Genomic DNA, 21,058 nt, shown 5'->3' with positions numbered 1-21,058 from the left:
TCTTCTTTTAGGAATGGATGCAAACTAGATCGTCTCAAAGACCACACTATGACAGGATTCTGATTCTGTCATGCTATAAAATGCTAGATCCTGAAACTTTGGACAAAAATTTGATATGACAAGTGATTAAGTTCTAACTGAATCTCACATGAGACTGTTCTCAAAACTTGATTCACAGTATCCTCCCTCTGCCATCAGGATCATTTGCTACTCAATTTATCAAAGGTGGGAAAGATGGAGTTCCAGAAAGTTTGGAAAAAGAAGCCAAAAAGCAGATTTTTCTAAATACATGCATTGTACCTATATCATTCCTCATCCAGGGAAGAACTATGAACACTAATTTTTAACACCTCGCTTTGAATAAAACCACAACTCAACAAAGGACTTTTCCCAACATGAAGAAAATACTGATAATCTTCTGGTGATACAGTACACATTTAAATAACTCGGGGAAAAACCAGAAGGTACAGAGTAGATTTTAGGAAAACTGAGAATGTGACTATTATTTACCTGAAATTTTATAATACTGAAGTAGGTTGATGCCATATTACTGTAAGCAGTGAGAAGAGTGCCATGTTAAGCTAAGTAACATCTTGGAAAGTCTTCATGGACTGGTTAATAAGGAATCACAGCAGTTGACAGCAGTCAAGAAAGCAAATAAAATACTATGAATTCTTAGGAAAGGAATAGAGAACAAAGTGCATAACATTATGCCACTATAGAAATTCGCAGTTCACCCACATCCTGAGTAAGACATACAACTCCGAATCTCTCAAGTGAAAAAGGACATATTAGACTCAGAATGTGTTCAGAGGAGGACAACAAGGATGATCAAAAGCTCTGGAGGGTCTGACTGGAAATGTTCTCCAGCCTTCTTAAGGAGAATATGACAGAGGTTTACAAAATCATACATGACATAAGAAGGGTGGATAGGGATAAGAACTGATTTTGCACGCTTGTCTTTCTGTATAGGAACTATGGATCATCAAATGCCATTAGTAAGAGCATGATTTCAGAAAGAACAATGGTGGGTTACACCTGTAATTCCTTGATGGAAAATGCTGTGGTTGCAAGAACTTTACAGGGCTTCAAGGGGAGCCTGGACAAGCACTCAGAACACAGATTCAGTGGGGATTGTAAAAGAGACATTAAATTTTTTAGTTAATTCTTAATTTATACAATAGTTAATAATTTAGATAAAATTAATAATTTATATAACTATTTAAATTTAATTAATTCAAGTATGAGTTAAAATAGCTTGAAGTTGGGAGAATGTTAGGGTGGATATATGCTTTTCCTGTTTTTACTATTCACATCTGCTTAGGGCTACTGTTTGAAGTCAGAATACTAAGCAGAGCCTACATCATTATGGCTATTCTTATGTTCTTACATAAGAATTTATGCTTATGCTGATACTAGTGCTGTGTTTGGTGAAGAAAAACAACTGAGCTCTCTTGACTGGACTGATTGAATTTTTACGACTAGTCCCTTCCAACAACTAGTCCTTTCCAATATTTCTGTAACTCTAAGGGAGTTTTATGTTCATCTGTGATATTTCAGACTGATTTTACAGATGAATGGTGAACAGAGTCAAGCAGAAGAATGAAGAAAACAGCTTTGAAGTGCTCCTTCAGCTAGGTGAGCAGAGGCACTGGCATCGGGATATTGTGCTGGAAGAAGTGGGAGTTCGATGTGGTTACTCCTGCCCTCTTTCTGAGGGAAAAAAAAAAAAAAAAAGCTTCCTCTTCTCCTTTTTCCCAAAGCAGAATTACAGAATCACTGGGAGAACTGCAAGCCTATTTTTAGGGGGACACATATATCTTCAGTCCCTGCTTATACTAATAGAGACAGCACAGACAACCAAAACACAACAGAAAGTCCCAGACAGCACCAAGCAGGAGATTTGTCTGCTTTAGGCACCCACCATAGGAACAGGGAACTTGAGCCCTATTACACTGCAGCCACCCAGCCAGCCTGCTGTGTTTTAACCCCTCTAGTGAGGTTCTGCAATGAATACTTAACTCAAATCTGCAAAGATAAAAGGATGATCAGCTGGAAATAGAAAGGATTGAGGGGCTTGGCTGAAAACTTACTGAAGGCCACAGTACTACACTTATCGATTGACATCGAATTCTGTAAGGTATCTAATAATGAGAAACAAGAATGTACTCTTTCTGTACTTTATATTCATGCATAGGCTGAAGCTGAAAAGGTAGCTTGGTAGAAACACTCCTTGGTTAACACTTTTATGAACACGCTTAATGCAGAAATACAAGCCCCTTCATATCACAAGAAGGAAGGTTAACAACAGAGGTTGCCAACTGGGTTTTAAACTTGCAGTTAACCTGTATCTTTCCATTAATGTAAAATGGTTATCTGAACTGCTGTGTGCATAATGCTTTCCTGAGCTTTGCTCAGATACCAGAATTTATCACACTTGCCTTAGTTCTTAGTAAAGATTCACTCAGTTTTCATTGCACATATTCAGAAGAGCTATAGAATACTCTCACATTAATGAATGTCTAATGCATTCACAATACCACTACAAAACAAACCCAATGCAATGAGCATAGTGAAATAAAAAACACTAGGCTGTAAGGGTTGTACACTACCTTACACAGAGTGTTGTTTTGAAAGTGCTAATCTTAAAAAAGAATTTCTCTAACTATTTTTTTTTTTTTAATTAAAAAAAAATATCAAAGGCAGATCTATTAAAATTCCAATGAATGCACAGGAGTAATGAGTATAGGAGAAACGTATACTCAGTCCATTGTATAAGCTTTTAAGTATTTACTTAATTGAAAAGGTTCACATTTCATCTGTTAACATTTATTATAATTTGTTTATTTTGACTATCCTCCATTTATTCCAAATAAAAAATATTTTTTTTCTTGTATAAGGACTAAGGTCTACCTACCTCATAGCTGAATATGGAATCAGGTTATAAGAGACAGAGATGAATGTGTAATTGCTATCTCTACAACGAATTGACTTGAAGAACAAAAAGAAAGATACTGTGATGTTACTTTTAGAAGCTGAGTTTATGAAAACCTTCTATGGTATGCATTATTACACCATTATAGCGGCAAGATTAACATGCCTTTAAATAATACATTTAAAATTTCTTTTACACTGCCTGCATTAAACAGAGTGCATCAAACTCCTGAGATCCAGTTTAAGCTTTGCTAGAGTCTCTCACAACAATAGGTTTATGACTTTAAAAAGTAAAGATTCCACTAGGAAAACTGCATAAGAATAAAAATGTCAGTTCCCGAAGAAAGTAGGATAGAAGCAATCCTTTTCAACCTCCTAATAAAGAGGCCACATGCATTCCTGGTATAACAAGCCTGAATTCAAAGAATGAATACCACTGTGTTTTATAACAATAAAATTGTTAAGAATATTCTTTTTGCAAAGCTTACAAAAATCAGAAAGTCAGACATTTAGTATTCTTTCCTGAAATAAAACAGATTATTTGCTGTATGGCAAAAACGCATTAACACAAGACTGGCAGACTAAAAATGAGGTCTTATAAACCTGGGTATTTATCATGGAATAAATACCGTTAATATAAAAAGAAATAAGTTCTTCAGAAATTTTAGTCCTCTCTACTCCACAAGGTGTTAGACAAAACTGATGGTAGTTCAGTTACCACTGTGTCATGTAGAAACTATTTTGTACAATGTCAAGTGGAAAATTGAGCCTGTACTTACTTGGTGTTACTGAACCAGGGAAAATCTAGAGAAAACAAGGTTGTTCTTTATTTATTATGTCAGCATCTGATAGCACATTTTGCAGAATAATTTCTTTTTTTGTGCAGTCTTTATCTATCTTTAAAAACCAGAAACATGAGAAAGGGAAAGTAGATACATGGGAATAAAAGTGAGTATCAAAATTTAGAGACAGTACTATTTCTTCTAATAAATTTTTGTAATTCAAATAGACTTCAAATTAATGTAATCTCTTAATATAACAATTATAATTCCACATGCTAGGATATGAGGAAAAAATCCAAATTAAGTTTTTTTCATAATTGTGAAAAATTCTGCATGCAGCTATGGTACTGATGCAAAATTAATTATTAGATATGAAATGGTCATCAATTAACATGCTAAGCATGACAGCTTAACTTTTCCCAGAGAGGCATTTTGCAGGTTCATAAAAAGAGCATACTCCAAGTTATATTAGCAGGAGTATAGGAAATCTGAAATCTATACAATACCTTGCTGACTATTATTAGGATTTGTCAAGGTGATGGGCTTAAATTTTATGGTAGTCAACCAAATATGTCAGAAGAAATACAACAAAAATTAACTAACATCACTCTTAGGGCCCAAATCCCACAATAAATCTAGAATAAATTTGATTTTATAAGTTGAGACAGATTTTTGGTGCATAAATGATATGTTTAAGTCCTTGCAGACTCAAAACTTTCATGATGAATGGTCTCTGAATAGTACTACTGTAAGTATGTGTAAGCATTATATAAAAAATATAAGCAAATATGGAAGCTCATGAAAATAGGAGTTCATAAAAAATCGGTACAATAACTGTATATGATCTATATCTTATGTCACTCAAACAGAATAATTCAGCAACTCGCTATTCTATCTTTTACCATGATAGTCAACGGGGGCCAAGAAGCAGTAAAAATTGTTGTCACTTCTGTGTGATAGACAAAAGGGCTCAGCTGAAATTAAAGACATAAAGTTACAGTCTCTCTTTTGTTTATATTTAGTACATAGGATATTGTTTTCTTGTTAATTTTGTTTCTCTTTTCTATTGCTGGATCTCTGTATTTTCATCCTTTCATTTCAGAAACCGAAAAGCTCTGTGACATGATCAAAATAAGAGCATTCAGTATCACATTTCCATGAAGGCATTGTCAGCTTTGAACGAATATCTAGAACAAATAAACAATTGAAAGGCTGAGGACTGTATACAAAGTCTGTAATAACTAGGCTAACACCTCTGCTTTCTTGACTTACCAACCTGGAAGTTTTCTTGGAAAGTAAGCTCAAATAATTACTTGTTAGAATAAATTGAAAGAAAAATAGAAAATGCAAACTGGCCTGCTGAAAGAAAGACACAGACTTCAGCATGCACAGTAAAGGAGATAAATCTCCTATTTAAGACTGAGACTTCCATTTTTGCTTGATTTATCAGGTAAGTATTGTAATCTTGTTCTATCCCATTATCTAAAAGCACAGTCTCAATAGCCCCATGGACTTAGAGTTTTCAACTACCCACTGAATTTTATACATTTCAATCTCTCTTCAAAATATATTTCATAATTGTATGTGACAATTATACCACCATCAGAGCAAAAGAAAGATTTTAAAATGTTGAATAATCAGTTATGGGAAGCATGTGATAGTATCAAATGGAAAATATACAATACCATTTTCCCCACATTTTTAGATGGTTATAAACCTCAGCTATAGCACTGATAATTCAGAGGAAACATGTTGAAAGGACTGCAATGAATGTCTGGTTTGAGAATGTGAGAAGCACAGGACTGCCAGCATGGCTGTCAAAGGGGCATAATGCCTGAAATTCAGAGTTAGACAATTAATATTAGCTTTAAAAATGGATATGACTGCTTGAAGGAGAAGATTTTCCCTCTTACTGGGCCCTTAATTACTCCCACTGATACATAATGAGACAGATTAAATCTAACTTCTGTTTATTCTGGTTGGTTTGGAGAGTTTTTCAGGGGTAGTGGTTTCAGGTTTTGGTTGGTTTTTGGTTTTGGGGTTGTTTTTATCTTTTTTTCAGAAGGAACTGTTTATGGCTTCAGCAGAACATTTCAGTAAGCAAGTGCTCTGATACAATATGAATACCCATATTTTATTTTTTTTGCTAAGTCAAAGGGGTCAGAAAGGCATTTTCACTTTTATTAAGTGCCCACATGCCTTTGGTTGTTTGGCTTATTCTGCAGAAGTAATTATGCTACCATGTGTACTTACCAACCTGAAAAATACCCTTCCTACTGTATGGGAACCTCAGACTTGTACAAAATTACTCTTAAAATGAAATATTTTAAACTCTTAAGTTCTGATATGTTTTAGTTTAAGTATACTCGCAGGGTTCAAAATAGGAATTTCTGGGTGAAACGTAATGGTCTGTGATATACAGGTCAGACTAAATGATCCAATGGTGCCTTCTGGCTGTACAAGCTATTCAAGCTATGAAATCTGTTTTACCCACTACTTACACTCAGTCTTTCTACCAGCACTGCACTGCCTGAACTCTAAAAACCCACACTGAGAAGGCAACCATCTTACTCATTATGGCCTTTAATATCCCTTGCTGATAGTTTTAAATTTTTAAACAGCCCTACCTGTCGTGCTCCCTTTTATGTGTTCTCACAGTTACAGATATAATTTTGGAAGCAAAATATCTAAACAGTAAGCATAATAAAAATGAAACAGGTTAAAGCTTATTAGCAGTAGGGAGCAGATGTAGCAAAATTCTGCCAGTTCCCCTACATTTCCTCCCCAGCAGGGACTTTCTGTCAAGCTGTGAGTTAGTTCTATACAATAATGCAAGCTGCTGTTACTGCAATTGCACCTTCCTATACCTCACTATTGTACTAAAAATTCACTTTGATTTTTGATTTCTTTCTTTGTAATAATAATATTTAAAGCAGTTCCTGCAGAGCTAAATGTAAATTGAAGTACTGCATGCTAGATGCTCAAAAGGGCTTGAAAATGTGAAATTGGTAAGAAAATAATTACATATTGAAAAGCTATTTTATTTGCTTTAAAAATATTAACTTTCTCTCAACAAACTAAAGGTTCCTGAGCCAAGAGATAACTAGTTAATGACTGAAGTTAAGATTCCTTGAAATACCTCTCAAACATACATCATTCAATATATCAGTTACAATGTGGAAAAAAGATAACTACTTAAGGAACAAAGTCATAAATTGATAGCAATATAAACTGAAAGCAAATGAAGTCTGCCACATGAAACATGATCACAGACTGTCACTCTGAGGGTTTTATTCTTCATGTGTAGTGTCAAAAATAAGCACTTAGGAAAGAGAGTTGAACTGAATTAAGGATGTTCAAGATGGAAAGATTCCACTTGAAAATCATTTGAGAGTGTGTACCCAAATGGGACAGAAAACGAGAAAAGTTAATGGTCAAAATCTACTTTGTGGGCATTAAGGATAACTGATTTTATGATTTAGAATTTAAATTTCAGATACTGATTGCAAAGATGTTTTCTTTGAAAGTCTACTTTCCTTCTGAACTCTAACCCTGAGCTCTGGAACTAATTTTCAAACCAAATGTCAGATTTTACCTCACATAGTCTAAATATGATCACCTGTTCACCTGTACATGTACAGAACCATTAGCTACTGTTGTTAAACCTGTACTTAAATTTTACAGTATGCAATCAAGAAAATTGTGATGCTGCTGGAGGCAAAGGAAAAACAATTTGAAAATTCTGGTGGCACTATTAAACTTGTATTCATTGCCAGGCTCTCCTTCACTGAAATAGCCACCTTTATAAGTAATATGATATATAGATGTGCAATCAAAAATTATTTTGAATGTTACAATTTTAGTAAACAATGATTTTTAGTGGAAAATAAAAACATTTAAATTCCTTCATCTTATGTGCGTATATATATATATTATATATTTATATATATATATTTATATATATATTTTTATATATATATATATGCATGTATATAGGCAAATGCTTGTTTTCAGCAGCGTAGTCAATTACTTTCATTTTGTAATATGGTATGACTCCAAAGGTATATCAGTTAAATGGAATATAACAGGACTACTAGGATTGTACATACATTTTAAGCCAAGCTATTTATATTGGTCAATAATGTCCTACATACAGTTGGGAACTTGGATTTTGCAGGACAGGTTTTCCCTCAGCTCAGCGTTACAGGAGTCAAACTCAGGCAACACAATTCAGGCAATTTCTTACAGTCCACTGTGGTGGGTTGCCCCCAGCTAGCAGGTAAGATCCCCCAGTTGCTCATTCATGCCCCCTACAGCAGGATGGGGGAGAGGTTTGGGAGGGCAAAAGCGAGACAAAAATCACAGGTGGAGATAAAGAGAGTTTAATATCGGAAAGAGAAAAAAATAAAGGCACTCACTCACCACCTCCCACCAGCAGACTGATGCCCAGTCAGTCTCTGGGCAATGGCTACTTTAGAAAAAACTCAGCTGCGCTCTAGTTTTTATTGTCAAGCATTAATTTACATGGTATATAACACTTCTTTGGTCCATTCGGGTCAGCTGCCTCAGCTGTGTCCCCTCCCAGCTTCTTGCCAAACCCCAGCCTGCTTGCTGGGTGTGAGCAAAGTTGGAAAAAGAGAAACCCTAGATGCTGTGCAGGCACTGTTTAGCAACAGCCAACGCTGGTCTGCTATCAACACAGTGTTAGTCACAAGTCCAAACCACAGCACTACAGGGTCTGCTGTGAATAAAATGAACTCTATCCCAGACAGATCCATTACATCCACTCACGAGAGGATATTCACAATAACCTAAAAATTACAAGCCAAGTTTGAGTTAAATGTGTAGATGTTCTCAGCAGTCATTGGAACGAGGCATATGGAAAGCAAAAAGCAAACTTGTTCTCCTGAAGATGAAGATACTTCTCTCAGATTACTATTGAAATATATAATGGGATCTTAACTCTTTTGTTCCTGAAGGCAGGTAAGTCCATGTACAGAAGCTTAGAATGGAAAGCTTTCAATAGGTGGCCTTTAAGTGATATATATTAATAAATATGCTTGTTAAAAGTTGTTATACTAAGAAAAAAAATACAAATATATATTCATGGATATGTATGCAATGTCTGTTTCTCTATATACACATATATGTATACCAAGAGGAAGGGAAAGAGAAAAATCTGTATACCTATACATGTCCCCCATGTAATTCTGCAGAACATGCACAGTATGTGTTACTGAACAGATATCTACAACTCCACACATTCATTTGACAAATTATGACAAAACTTTACCAAAACTACTGTCTTAATAAGAAATTATTAACAATTAGTATTTTCATCAGTTAACAGTTATATTTTCCTCTTTTAGACTCACTTGCTTCTTTGTTGAGATATATGCAGATATAACTATTTCATCTATTATGGGAGATGGCCAGGATGCTTCCACAAAGGTGCTTATAAGAGAGATGCATAAAGGCCTGCATAGTATTAACACCGAATAATGTCCAAAAGAAAATCAAAGTTAGATTTCAAGTGTTACCAGCTGTGTTCATTGTGTTACAACTAAGGATTGATGAGAACTATGCACATATATCATGTCAGCTGGAAGCATTTTTATTTTTCATCCATGAAGCTGAATAAATACAGAGAGGAAGCTGAAAGTGATTATTCACTGCTGAGCTGGCATGCGTGTTACTAGGTATTGACCAGTTACCACTGCTCATTTTTTCTATGCAAAAATTTAAAGGGGTTTCAGAATAACACTAGCTCATTTTCACGCTGTCTTACATACTTCTTTGAAAGTGGAGTACAAGAAAGAATGAATAATTTTTGGTTTACTTTGACTTTTATCAGTAGGGAAATGGAAGATCTATTATTAATTTTGAAGCCTATGTGATATAGTTCAGAGAAGAGGAGAAGGAAGAGGAAATTAAGCTGTTATGACCAGCACACAGAAACAGAGATGAGGATAGTCAAGTACTGAAATTTAGTAGGATCCCTGGAATTGTCCTATACACTAGTAAAGAACTACTTCTACTGGAAGAAAGAAGATATTTTCCTGAGTTAATTTTTTTTTTTTTTTTCCCTTCTTTCAAGTTTTTGGTGATAGAAGACCATAACTGTATCTAAGTAGAGATAAGATTCTTGTACAGTTTCAAAAGGATGAGATGATATTTTTATCTCTAATTTTGTCTGGAGCTTGATGAGGGAGAGGGCCAGGTATGAATTTTTCTAGTTAACTGTGGAGTTTCTCTTCAGTGGTAATTTGCTGAATCTATTTGCGATGTTGACCCTAGCCAGCAGCTAAGCACCCATATAGCCACTTGTTCACCCCCTAACCCCAGCAGTATGGGAGAGACAACAGGAAGAGGAAAAATGAGAGAACTCTTGGGTCAAGATAAAGATAGTTTAATAAGCTGAGATAAATAAAGTTTAATAAGTGAAGATAATAAAACTAGTGATCATTCACCACCTCCCACCAGCAGACCAATGCCCAGCCAGCCTCTGGGAAATAGCCACCTTGGATCATGAAACTCCCCAGTTTTTCTTTATGAACATGAAGTTATATGGTATGGGATATCCCTTTGGCCACCTCTTGCCCACCCACAGTCTACCCACAGTGGGTACTCAGTGGGAAAACCAGAAAGCCTCAAAACTGTGCAACATTAGCCTGTTAACAACACTGTTTTAGCCACAAATCCAAATCAGAGCACTACAAGGGCTGATATAAAGAAAGTTAACTCCATCCCAGCCAGACCCAGTACACTATTCATTAGCTGAGTTTCCTTCCTGCTACAGGAATGCTCTTCCAGGTCCTACATAACCATGACAAAGAGGATGTTGCCCACAGATTTAAGGGGAGGACTTTCAGTATAGAAGTTTGACTAGTTTCTGAGATATGAATTTTCTGATTTTTATCAAGATCTCACTGAAGAGACAAGTTAAAATACCCTGCCTGGAAAAGACCAAGATCTAGAATAGCTACTTAGTACTTAACATCAAACTACTTGTTAGAGGCACTGACTTGTAAGGAACATTTTTCAGTGTCTGAAAGAGATTAACCTGCTGCAGTTTTAGGAAGGACCAGTTGTTAATAAAACTGTCTATGTGGGTTGGGGTGGTAATCTGGCTCTTCTTTAAATCCTGATCAGCAGGATTAACTCATCCAAAGGAGAACAAAAAAACTATGATGCTGGTGATTTTCCTGAAATTCCTTCCTTCATTGTGGGGATTTAGAGTGCCCTACACATAATTAGGACTACAGTTTAATACAGAAGTTTCCTGAATGAAAGTAGGACCTTGATCACTTTTCAACCAAACTGGCACTCTCCCCTCAATAAAGAGGCACTGACAACAGGTACTCGCCTCTGGGTTGAAATCATGTTAATGGTTTTCACAGTCATCACACATAAGACTTTTGACCAAAGGTTCTGGCCTAAGCAAACAGTGGATGCATATATGCCATCTTGCTTAGCACAGAAGTGACAGGCTCAAAAGAGAATTAATATTTTCAGCAAAGAAGATGAAGAATCACTCAAAAAAACCCTTATAACGGAACTGCTGCAGGGGAAAATCAATCAGCCTGGATGAACTAGGTTGTTTACCACCCCCAATAACTTGACATGCATTTCTTCACTGTGTCTAACTGAAAAACAACGTTCAAATGCATGTATATATTACCTGTAAATGGCAAATAAGCTAGTGTAAATCAGTTCATGGAAATCAGGGAGTTATGTTGACTTATACCAGCTGAGGATTTGATTGTATCTGTATCTACACAAACATTCACACACAAAATGCACTCCTTTCTTATTTTCTATTGTTCATATTTTATGTTTATATTCTACACATTAAATTCATGTATACTATTTAGAACATTCAGCAATCATATGATTTTTTATGTATACAAATATATACAATTTCTAATAATGGCTTTACTTAAAATAATGTAGACTGCTTCATTGTTCTTTTTGTTAACTATTATTTTTTAAAAATCATTAAGGCTCCACTAATGTTACAAATAGAATATCATAATCTTCCTTTAAAGAAAAGTGAAAGTGGCAACCCTTGCACCTCCCACTGTGGCCCAGTGTCAAAAGGCAGACTATTTTCAAGGACCTCTGGAGTTCCACTATCTGCATTTGACCTGTGTTAAATATCCTCATTACAGTTACTTCAAATGAATACAAAAGCTTTGTTTAATCTGAACACAGGGGAAATGAAATACACTAGGCACAAGATGAAAGACCCACTACCACTGTGCTATTTGAATGCACTGCATGTTCTTAACATGGGCCATAAAAGAAGCCTGGCTTAATATATCAAACTGAGGAACATTCAAAATAGAATCTAGTAGCAAAATAAATGTTATAAGCCTGATGAGACAAAAAAGGGAAACAGAAACATGTATTTTCTTCCTACTGAATTTTTGATAGGCATACATACTGGCTGGTGGCAATATTTTTAAAAAATATTGAGTTTTCTTCTGGCAATATTACCAATTCTATTAATTAACGTACATGAGGTTTTACTGCAGTGTAAATCTATTACTTATACCTTTATAATATTCATTTACTTCTACTCCTCACCTTTTAACTATGCTGTTCAAGAAACTGCTAAAGAAGGAGACTAATTAAATTAGTATCACCTATACTATTACCTATAGGATACAAAGCTTACAATACTATTTGTAAATCTAACAATTGTATTAAACATAGATATTGACCAATACATATAATAAAATATACAAAATACGTGTACCTGAATGTTACGGGCTTGGTTTTTTTTTTTTTTTAATATTCTTTTTGAGTTTCATGGTAATTTTCTCCATAGGTAAAGAGGATCTTAAACCTCTGTCCAATCCTTTGCAGCAAGAAAAACCTTAGACTTCCACTATTTGAGCATAAGCTACTTCTGTTCTACTTAGGATAAAGTGCCAGAGAATGCATGAATTTTATTTAAATTCATGACAGTCTGTATACTTCAAATACTACAGGCATGTCTGAACAATGCAACAGACTGCTGTGTTACAGATGCATGATGCCATTCTAAATGACTGCCATGAAAACAATAATTACTCCAGAAAATCACTGCATGTGGATAGACAGCTTCTGGTTCAGGATTTAACTTGTTTATAACTTGAGACCTGTGCATTATTCGGTAGTCAAAGCGGAAAGACACAGGGTAGTACCGATGGCATTTACAGGAGTTTCAAAGGAGGTATGATGTGGGGGCTCCCTAAAATGGGGCCAGTGTCCCTAGATGACTGCTCTTAGTTATTTAAAAAAAATCCTAGTTCAGGCTCATTTACATATTTTGACATCTAAACAGTTTGTAAATCTGGCCCAAAAGGTTTGAATCTACATATATAAAGGTGGCATCAGGTTACTCAAGTGCTGAGATAATCAAAGAACCCATTCACAATATATATCAGATAAAACATGGTGTATCTTTTTTCCATCATTTCTGAATTACATGCTATTAAAACACACATTGTCAAAAACCTGACTGGCATTCCTAACAGAATGAGTCAACTGTATCACTCTGCTGGATTTGAAACAATCACGGGATCACAGCCACTCATACTGAATGCTTACCATAAAAGAAAAAAGTTTCTGTCAGGAGGTGGGCTGGAGAACTTTTAAAGTTTGTAGTACATTTGCTCAGGAATTTATTGGAGGGGGAGGACCAGACAACTAACATCCAAATGCAAGCTGTGTTATAAAAGCCAAAAGACACATACTTTTTCATGTCACAGGAAGTATTTCACCAGGCAGATTTTTCATTACTGAGGATGGAAAATACAGTGGCAGCTGCCTAATAAAATAACTTAGAGTGGAATTGATCTATAATATCATCATCTGAAGAAAAATATAGTATGTATAAAATGAATTGCTGAAGCAAAAGATATAATTAATGGCCTTAGACCTATTAATACATCTTGCAATTACATTAAATACTATATTTTCTGTGCAACACTGTCTTCTAATCTTAACAAAATATATTGTTTTCACTGTTTCAAAATCTCCCTTCAACAATATTTTGGCTTCACTTACAAATACAGGCTATTCTAAACTTTGTGTGGGTAACAACACATAGTGTACTAAATGTACTAAGGTATTTCCCTACACATTTTTATTTTTATAACAAAGAAATCAGAGATAACATTTCAGATAGTTCTGGAAAATCTACTTCTGAGTTTTGTATATGCCATTAAATCAACTGAAACTCTTTTCTATTATTCAGTCACGTTTGTCAAGAACTGTATTTCAAAAACAGAAAATGGCCTCCAAGTTTTTCTGTGAGTAAGTTAATGTGCTCTTAACTCACAGAAAAAAAAAGAATTAATAGTACTTTGCCATGGAATATACATTTGAATAACAACAGCCCAAACCAGTATCTATTACACAGTTTATCAAAATTGATATATTTTACTCGCCCAGCTACACCAAATCTTGCTAGGGATTAGCAAGATGTAAAAAGACTAAAAGACAGCAGTTGAACAAGTTGGAATGCCTGAAATCTTGAGATAGTACAGCATGTTTCTTTGCACTGAGGATTGTAACAAAAGAAAGTAAAAAGCAGGCATTTAGAGGTAGAAGAAATAATGTAATCATGATCTTGTCCATCTCAGTTAGTCTAGTGGAGCCTGTTGTACAAACAGAAGTACAATCTACCACTTGAAGTACTCTGCAAAGTACTACAGGGATGGTTCTTCATGGAAAGCCCATGGGGAGGGGAAAAGAAAGTAGGGGATGGACTCAGCTCCCAACCAAATACAGTGGGGGTACTGTCTAAATGGTACAACTCAACCCCCTACTGAATAAAGTGTGTATACAAAGTAAATTAATAAAATTTTGCAGGCACAGTCACTGCATTATACAATAATTATTTGGAATATTTCCATCTATCAATAATGCCATCTGTCCCATCCAATACAAATGGACTACAACCCATCTGGCTTATTTTTTTCTATTGATTACTCTGCTGAATGAGTTAGCAAAACCGCTTATAAAATCATCATATTACATGACACTGTCATTAAAATATGTGAAGCAAAGAAAAACACAAGATGAGACTTAACTGGAAAACTGTCAGTTCTTCTTCCAGAAAGTTTCAGCAATGCTATAAGCTTTTTTTTTTTTTTGATACATAAAAAATAAAAAATAAAAAAAAATATAAAAAGCTCTAAATGCTAACTACTGGATTAGGCAGAAACTGTTCTACAGCACAACTGTTACTATTTCTGACTAGGTATGTTAGAGAAGCTCCCTAAATGTCTCTCAGGAGTGTCAAAATGTCCCAAAGTGTGCCTGGAAATCACAAAGAAACTGTGGAAGGCACATAACTTAAAAATAGGGTGGGGGGAAGCTGCACTTGTATTTGTTAATACCAATTATTTTCCCAAGGTTTTGGCTTTGATTATTTGTTTGCATAATTGTCTTTATGCTATTTTTGCAGCCTCTATTTTTTCTTTTGAATTTAACTAGTGCTGCCCTCAACTAGATTTTAATTTCTACAACTGTAGCCTGTTTTTAATTTTGATTTTAACCACTGCTTCCCTTAATTATATTTTAATTTCTCCAACTACCACTACTTAACAACAATGCAGCCTTATCCATCTATAGAACTTAAATGCTTACCTGGGCTCCCTCACTCTAGATCTCAGCCCCTACAACACCCTTTTAGTTTAAACAAGGGAAATCTCTCTTGTGTACATTCAAAATGTTGATCCAAAGATCCTTAGCCCAATGATTTAGTATTTTTTTTTTTGAGTGAGACCTTGGTGGGGTTGCTTTCTTATCCTTCCCTCCCTGATATTTTTTTCCTTCTACTACAACCTGCCATTCCTCTACCAGACTTCAGTTTCCGCTGTCACCCTGAACAGCTTTTCCAGTGACACTGCGACTCAAAAGGACATATGAAGGAAGAAGAGAGAGGGACGAGGGCTGGATTCTGGCTCTAAGGACAGAACCCTTGATGACTGTGTGTAACTAGAGTGCTCAGGGTTATACTGGAGGGCTGAGGCTGCAGGGAATGGTGCTGGGAGCACAGATACTGAGCTGCCATCTGGAGTAAGGGAAGTCAGGGTGACAGCAGTGGAAAAGAATTGTGTAGGAAACAAGGAATGATGATGGAATAAAGAAGGGGCCAGAGGCTGGGTGACTGAAACAAGTTAGAAGTTGCTAGGGGTTCCAGCTTGCTTACTGCTATTATTTTCTCTCTTTCTTACAATCCCCTCCCATTCTTGATGCTCACTAGAGCCACTCTTGCTTATCAGTTAAATAATTTGGTTATTCTGAAACATATTCCATTTATCTTTCTCTTCACAGTTCAGGAAGTTCCTAAAAGACAATTGTCACTGTCAATATGACAAGAAGTCCTTTAAAGACCAGGTAAATGTGTCTGACCTTGTGGCCCTATCTCATGATGTTGATCCACATCCTACTCTCAGAAGTAAACCTTTTGTGTTATATAAACACATCCAGAGAACGATTCTCACACTTCTCTTTGCATTATGTTCTGTTAGGTCCAATTTATTTCTGTCCTAGACAATTTATACAATCCCTTTTGTGCTTTACAGACTACTGACATCAAATATGTTGTAATGATTCAACTGAAGTTGCTGAACAATATTATTTATGTAGAGGGTTTTTAGCAGACATTACTATATGACAGAAAGCTAATAATTTTTGGTGCTCTAAAAAAATGCTTTGTCAGTTCTGATGATTTAGTCACTGTGTTAAATACAAATACCTCAATCTTAATAGACCATCATTTTGCTATTAAATACAGAGGATTCAACAAACAGAAATGTAGAGTCTAAAACTTGTCTTTAAAACATAGTGAGTTCTATGTTTTATGATGTCTAGTTTACAAGAAATTAGTTCTGAGCCGCACTGTTTTGTTTGCATAAACAACCTCCTTCTTCCATGAAGACAGATGCAGAACATTTTCAACTGAGACACCATTTGTTCTTGCTAAATAATCTGTAGGTTGCTATTGATTCAGGCCTTTGGTCACTGCTTGAAATACAGTTCAAGAATAATACAATACTTTTGGTTTGGCTGACTTAGTTTACTTGTAGAAAACAGACCATTATTTCATGTCATGGCACCTGACAGAACAGTCAGTACTATTGGGCATTGGGATACCAAAAAATAAACAAAACCACACAAGTAAGGCATGTGCTACCTAGACTCTTAAATACAGATGCCTTTAGAGTAAAGCTACCATGTTCTGGCTTCCACACAGAAAGGTAGTATCTTACAGCATCCAACAGGCTGCTCCAAAGAAAATTTTAAGAGATGTAAAATCTACATTTCCTGTTTTCACTGATTCTATGGAATAAGCAAGGGAGAAGTACAACTGCTGAACAATTTTCAGTCATTTTGCAAAGTTCTTACAAATTTCAAATGTTACTGTTTTCCTTATTCTGAGAGTAAAGGAACAGATCTCCTAATACCATGCCAGATAGTGCTTCTCCTCCAATACAAAATCTCAATTTCCATTAACAGGACAATTGTACTTTCAGGTCAGGATAATTCCTCCCTCTGGTTCCTTGTAACAGAAGTGTTTGATTCGTCTTTTTCTCTGCTTTGCTGTGTACACAAACCCTTACTAATCAAAAAAGTATGCATAGCCTGAGGAAAAATCCAATTCCTCTGTCTGAACCTCATATTGACAAAATGATAGGGAAATTGGAACATCTGGCTGCTAAGATCTCATTCCCACTGATATTTTAATTGTTTCCAAAGCATTTTTAGATCGTGTTGTGGCACACATTACTGCATCTGCTTATGTTTTTTGCTCTATCTGATACTGTTGTTAATTAATATGATCTGATAAGCATAGCATAAGATTGATGAACATCCTCGAGGATTGCTTGATGCTCCTCTAGGATGTTTTTTTCTTAAATATTCCTGAAAACTGTCAGGCAACTAACTCTTCATAGAAGTATGTGTAGGCAGCAATCCATTTTTAAGCAATGGCTTGAAAAAGTGACATGGGCCAGACACTAGTAATAGCCCAAAAGCAAGCAACCCCATCAGCATTTTTCATGTAGCTAAGAAAGTACTGCCTAGTCATCTCAGTAAGTGGAAGAAATAAAGACTCAATAAAGAGTGGATTGTGTGTATAATAGCTATGGAAGATCTAAAAGATTCTATCTGGAAAAAGGAAGAGTTTCAAAGAACTGGCAAACACCACCAATCTGCCCTCAAGTCATACATATTACAAATAAGAAAGCATGCAGTCATGATACATATTACTTACCAGTCACATAGCAAAAAACTGAATTGAATTTAAAAATCTGAATTTAATTCAGATTCAATACACTTGGTCTTGGAGGAGCAGTAAACACTATTTAAGAGGGTTCTTTATCAATAAATCAAGGTGGAATGTGTAAGTGTCTAAGTAAAGCCTACATCTTTACTCAGAAAGATAAATGCCTAGTGCAGAAACTGACAGTGAAGGCAAATAGAAGGAAAGTTTCAAGTGCATTTCTCCTTCTTCTATGGCAATATTAACATATGCTATGCTTCCAAGCCACGTATTTCCCTGAGAAACCATAATGATTAAGTTATATTAAGTTATACAACAATTATACAGTTACTACTCTTCTTTTACTCATTAGTGGAGAATTTATGTTTTATTTACAAGATGGGTGACCATTACCTCTTTAATGCTTGCAAGGTGTTCCATGGCTATTTAAGAAAAGTGGTACATACATAATAGAAATGATTATGGTATCATTATAAATCACTGTGCAAACTATTATGCTGTTAGAGATAATCTAGGGTCAGCCAATAGACAAGCACATCCTGATCTGGTCCTAAAAGTTCAGCTGAGTAATAAGCAAGCAATAATGAACAGTAAACTCAGTTGTCATGACAATATTGCTTGTAAGAAAGACTGGGGAAAAAACCTCTACAGAACTCCTCACAAAAAGTTGAAGTAAAATGCCCAGTTCTTATATATAAAATTATATGGGCAGAGGTAATTCAAATAAGCTATTGTTCACATTTTTGTTGGAGGAATTGACTGCTCTTTAAGAGCTCTTTAACATATTGCTTTGGGGAATTAAGACAAAGTCAGTGATGAATATAACTTCCTATTAAGCAATTTTCTTTCTCAATTGTGCACAACCACTTATGAGCCAGAACATAACAGCTCAATCAAATCTTATTGTATCAGCTTTACTTGAACCCCTCTGAAATGTACTGAGAAAATTCTGGTATTACTAAAAGACTTATAGGGAAAAAACAAAGACAACCAAGAAAGAAGTAAATGGATATCACACCTTTTTACATTCTCTTAATTTCTTCTGCCATATAGAGCGAGCAATAGGGATGTGCTTGCTCTGAGTTACATAGCAGCTGGCTGTGATGACGTGGTGGAGTGCAGTCTTCTGGCTCATAGCTTGAAGAACTCGCTCAACATGACGGAGGGAAACTATGGCCTCAGTCCATATGCCACCGCTAACAAGCTGCATTGTACAAGGTACTAGAGCAATCTGTCCAGCACAGTAGAGAACATCTCCAACCTAGAAGAAAATAAAAATAAGTAAATAAGATTGTGCGAGTGTATAGAAGGCAAGGGAAGCACTTTTCTGTTTCCAGGTAGTTTCTTTCAACAGTACAGTTCTTTGCCATCAGTTGTCACAAATGGATCAAAGATGTCAGTCTAAAGAAAATTTTTGATAGGGATTTAAGTACAATATAGAAACACAGCACTGCAATAAACTCTAACCTAACAGTTAATACATGGATGCATGTGTCAGCTCAAAACAATAATATCTGATGTTACTGACGGTTACAGCTGTTGGCTCACACTGTTGCCCCAACATGGTTAAATATGTTCTTGCTTTCTTTTTTTGAGTGATGACGCCTACTACCTTTGATTCAATGCTATTTTTTTTTAACTTTTAAGTCTTAAGCTTTGGTTTTATATAAGAATATATAAGAAAGTATGTATCTGTAATGTCTTTAGTAAATTAACTTTAAAATACTGTGAAAATAGTACTTGCAGAACACCTAACAGACTGTGTATGAAAAAAGTAATGATAGTCCACCAGAAGGTAAAAGGAAACTGCAGAGTGAAAATAAAATGCAGAAAAGTGCTACTTGACCAAAACTATGGATTCACCTTTTGAAAATGGAATTAAACGGATGGCCAGATATACCATCAATGTATGTTTAAGATGAACTGCAATGCAGTTACTTTGGGCTGATTTTCCAAAGTCTTTCTGGCAACACTCTGAAGACCCAATTTTTTTAACAGCAGCCAGCAAAGGAAACATTTATTCTTACTATTCAGGCATCTCAAAGATTTATTATAAAATCTTAATGCAAACATCAAAACTTTTCATCCTCTTATGTTGCACTTCTCTAGAAAGTCTGTGCATTTCCTGATCAGTGAAGCAGTAAATTTTATTCCATATCAAAAGAAAACTAAGTATAGAAGTGGGAAGTAAGGTGGGCGTAAGCAGCTTTGAAGTCAGCACAGGAAGCATTTTGCTAGGAGTAAAGAGAGGGAAAATGGACTGTGCAAGGAATCTTTCGGAAGAATTTTTCAGAACTTACTGTATAAACTGTAAAAATTCCTCAGAATTAAGAATAATTAAAAAAGAAATCTGTGTCCTAGAAGACATGGCAATCAAACCATGTGACAGACCCATATGCAACTCCAAATCTGTCCTCATAACTGTCTGTGTCTCACAAAAGACTCACACATGTAACTATTGGAAGAGTATCTTATACAATTTGGCATACAAGTTCTATGATTAGCAGCTGAAGAGGGGGAGGAGGCAGAGAGGAAACATAATATATCAACTGACACCCATCAAGTATTTAAATTGTTTAAAATATCTGAAATATTTTTTTGATAATGCTATATATAATCCTGAATTTGGAAAAAAATATGCAAGTAATATTTTGGTTTATAGGAACAAATGGTCTTTTTTTTTTTTTTTACAGTGCTATTTTAAAATATGTGCCATCGAACAAGGGAGTCCAGCCAGCTACCAAGTGGCATACTGACAAGATGAGAAACAAATTCAGGAAGATATGATTCAGAGGGGCACAGGTTTGTTTTTAAAGCAAGCCATTCGTTTTCACCTCTGCAAAGTGAAATCCATGCATTAGTCAAAAACTCCAATACAGGTATTTTATACTTCTACAGAAAAAATCACACTGGCAATATTTCTTTTTATTTTTTTTCCTTTTGGGCTGCTGGTTTTCCATGCATCACCCATGTTAATTATTAGGTAGACAGAAGAGCTGTTCAACCAGTTCACTTCCCCTATTCTTGAACAGATTGTTTGAGACATAATATGAATACT

The 21,058-nt window shown here is 35.4% G+C and overlaps 1 protein-coding gene across 4 annotated transcripts in view; it reads right to left on the bottom strand.

The window, feature by feature from the left end:
- Window positions 1-21,058, bottom strand: part of DPH6 (diphthamine biosynthesis 6) — a 212,466-nt gene that overhangs the window by 45,039 nt on the left and 146,369 nt on the right. For all 4 annotated transcript variants that reach the window (XM_042791053.1, XM_042791054.1, XM_042791055.1 and 1 more), the window contains one exon: window positions 19,019-19,261. In XM_042791053.1, the coding sequence (XP_042646987.1) occupies window positions 19,019-19,261 (243 nt within the window). The remainder of the gene's footprint in view (window positions 1-19,018; window positions 19,262-21,058) is intronic.

This window comes from Tyto alba, unplaced genomic scaffold (assembly GCF_018691265.1).
Source record: "Tyto alba isolate M040663 unplaced genomic scaffold, T.alba_DEE_v4.0 Super-Scaffold_18, whole genome shotgun sequence".
NCBI classification, from domain to species: Eukaryota; Metazoa; Chordata; class Aves; order Strigiformes; family Tytonidae; genus Tyto; species Tyto alba.
The sequence above is the reverse complement of the archived record's forward strand: the minus strand, read 5'-3'. Positions and strand labels throughout refer to the sequence as shown.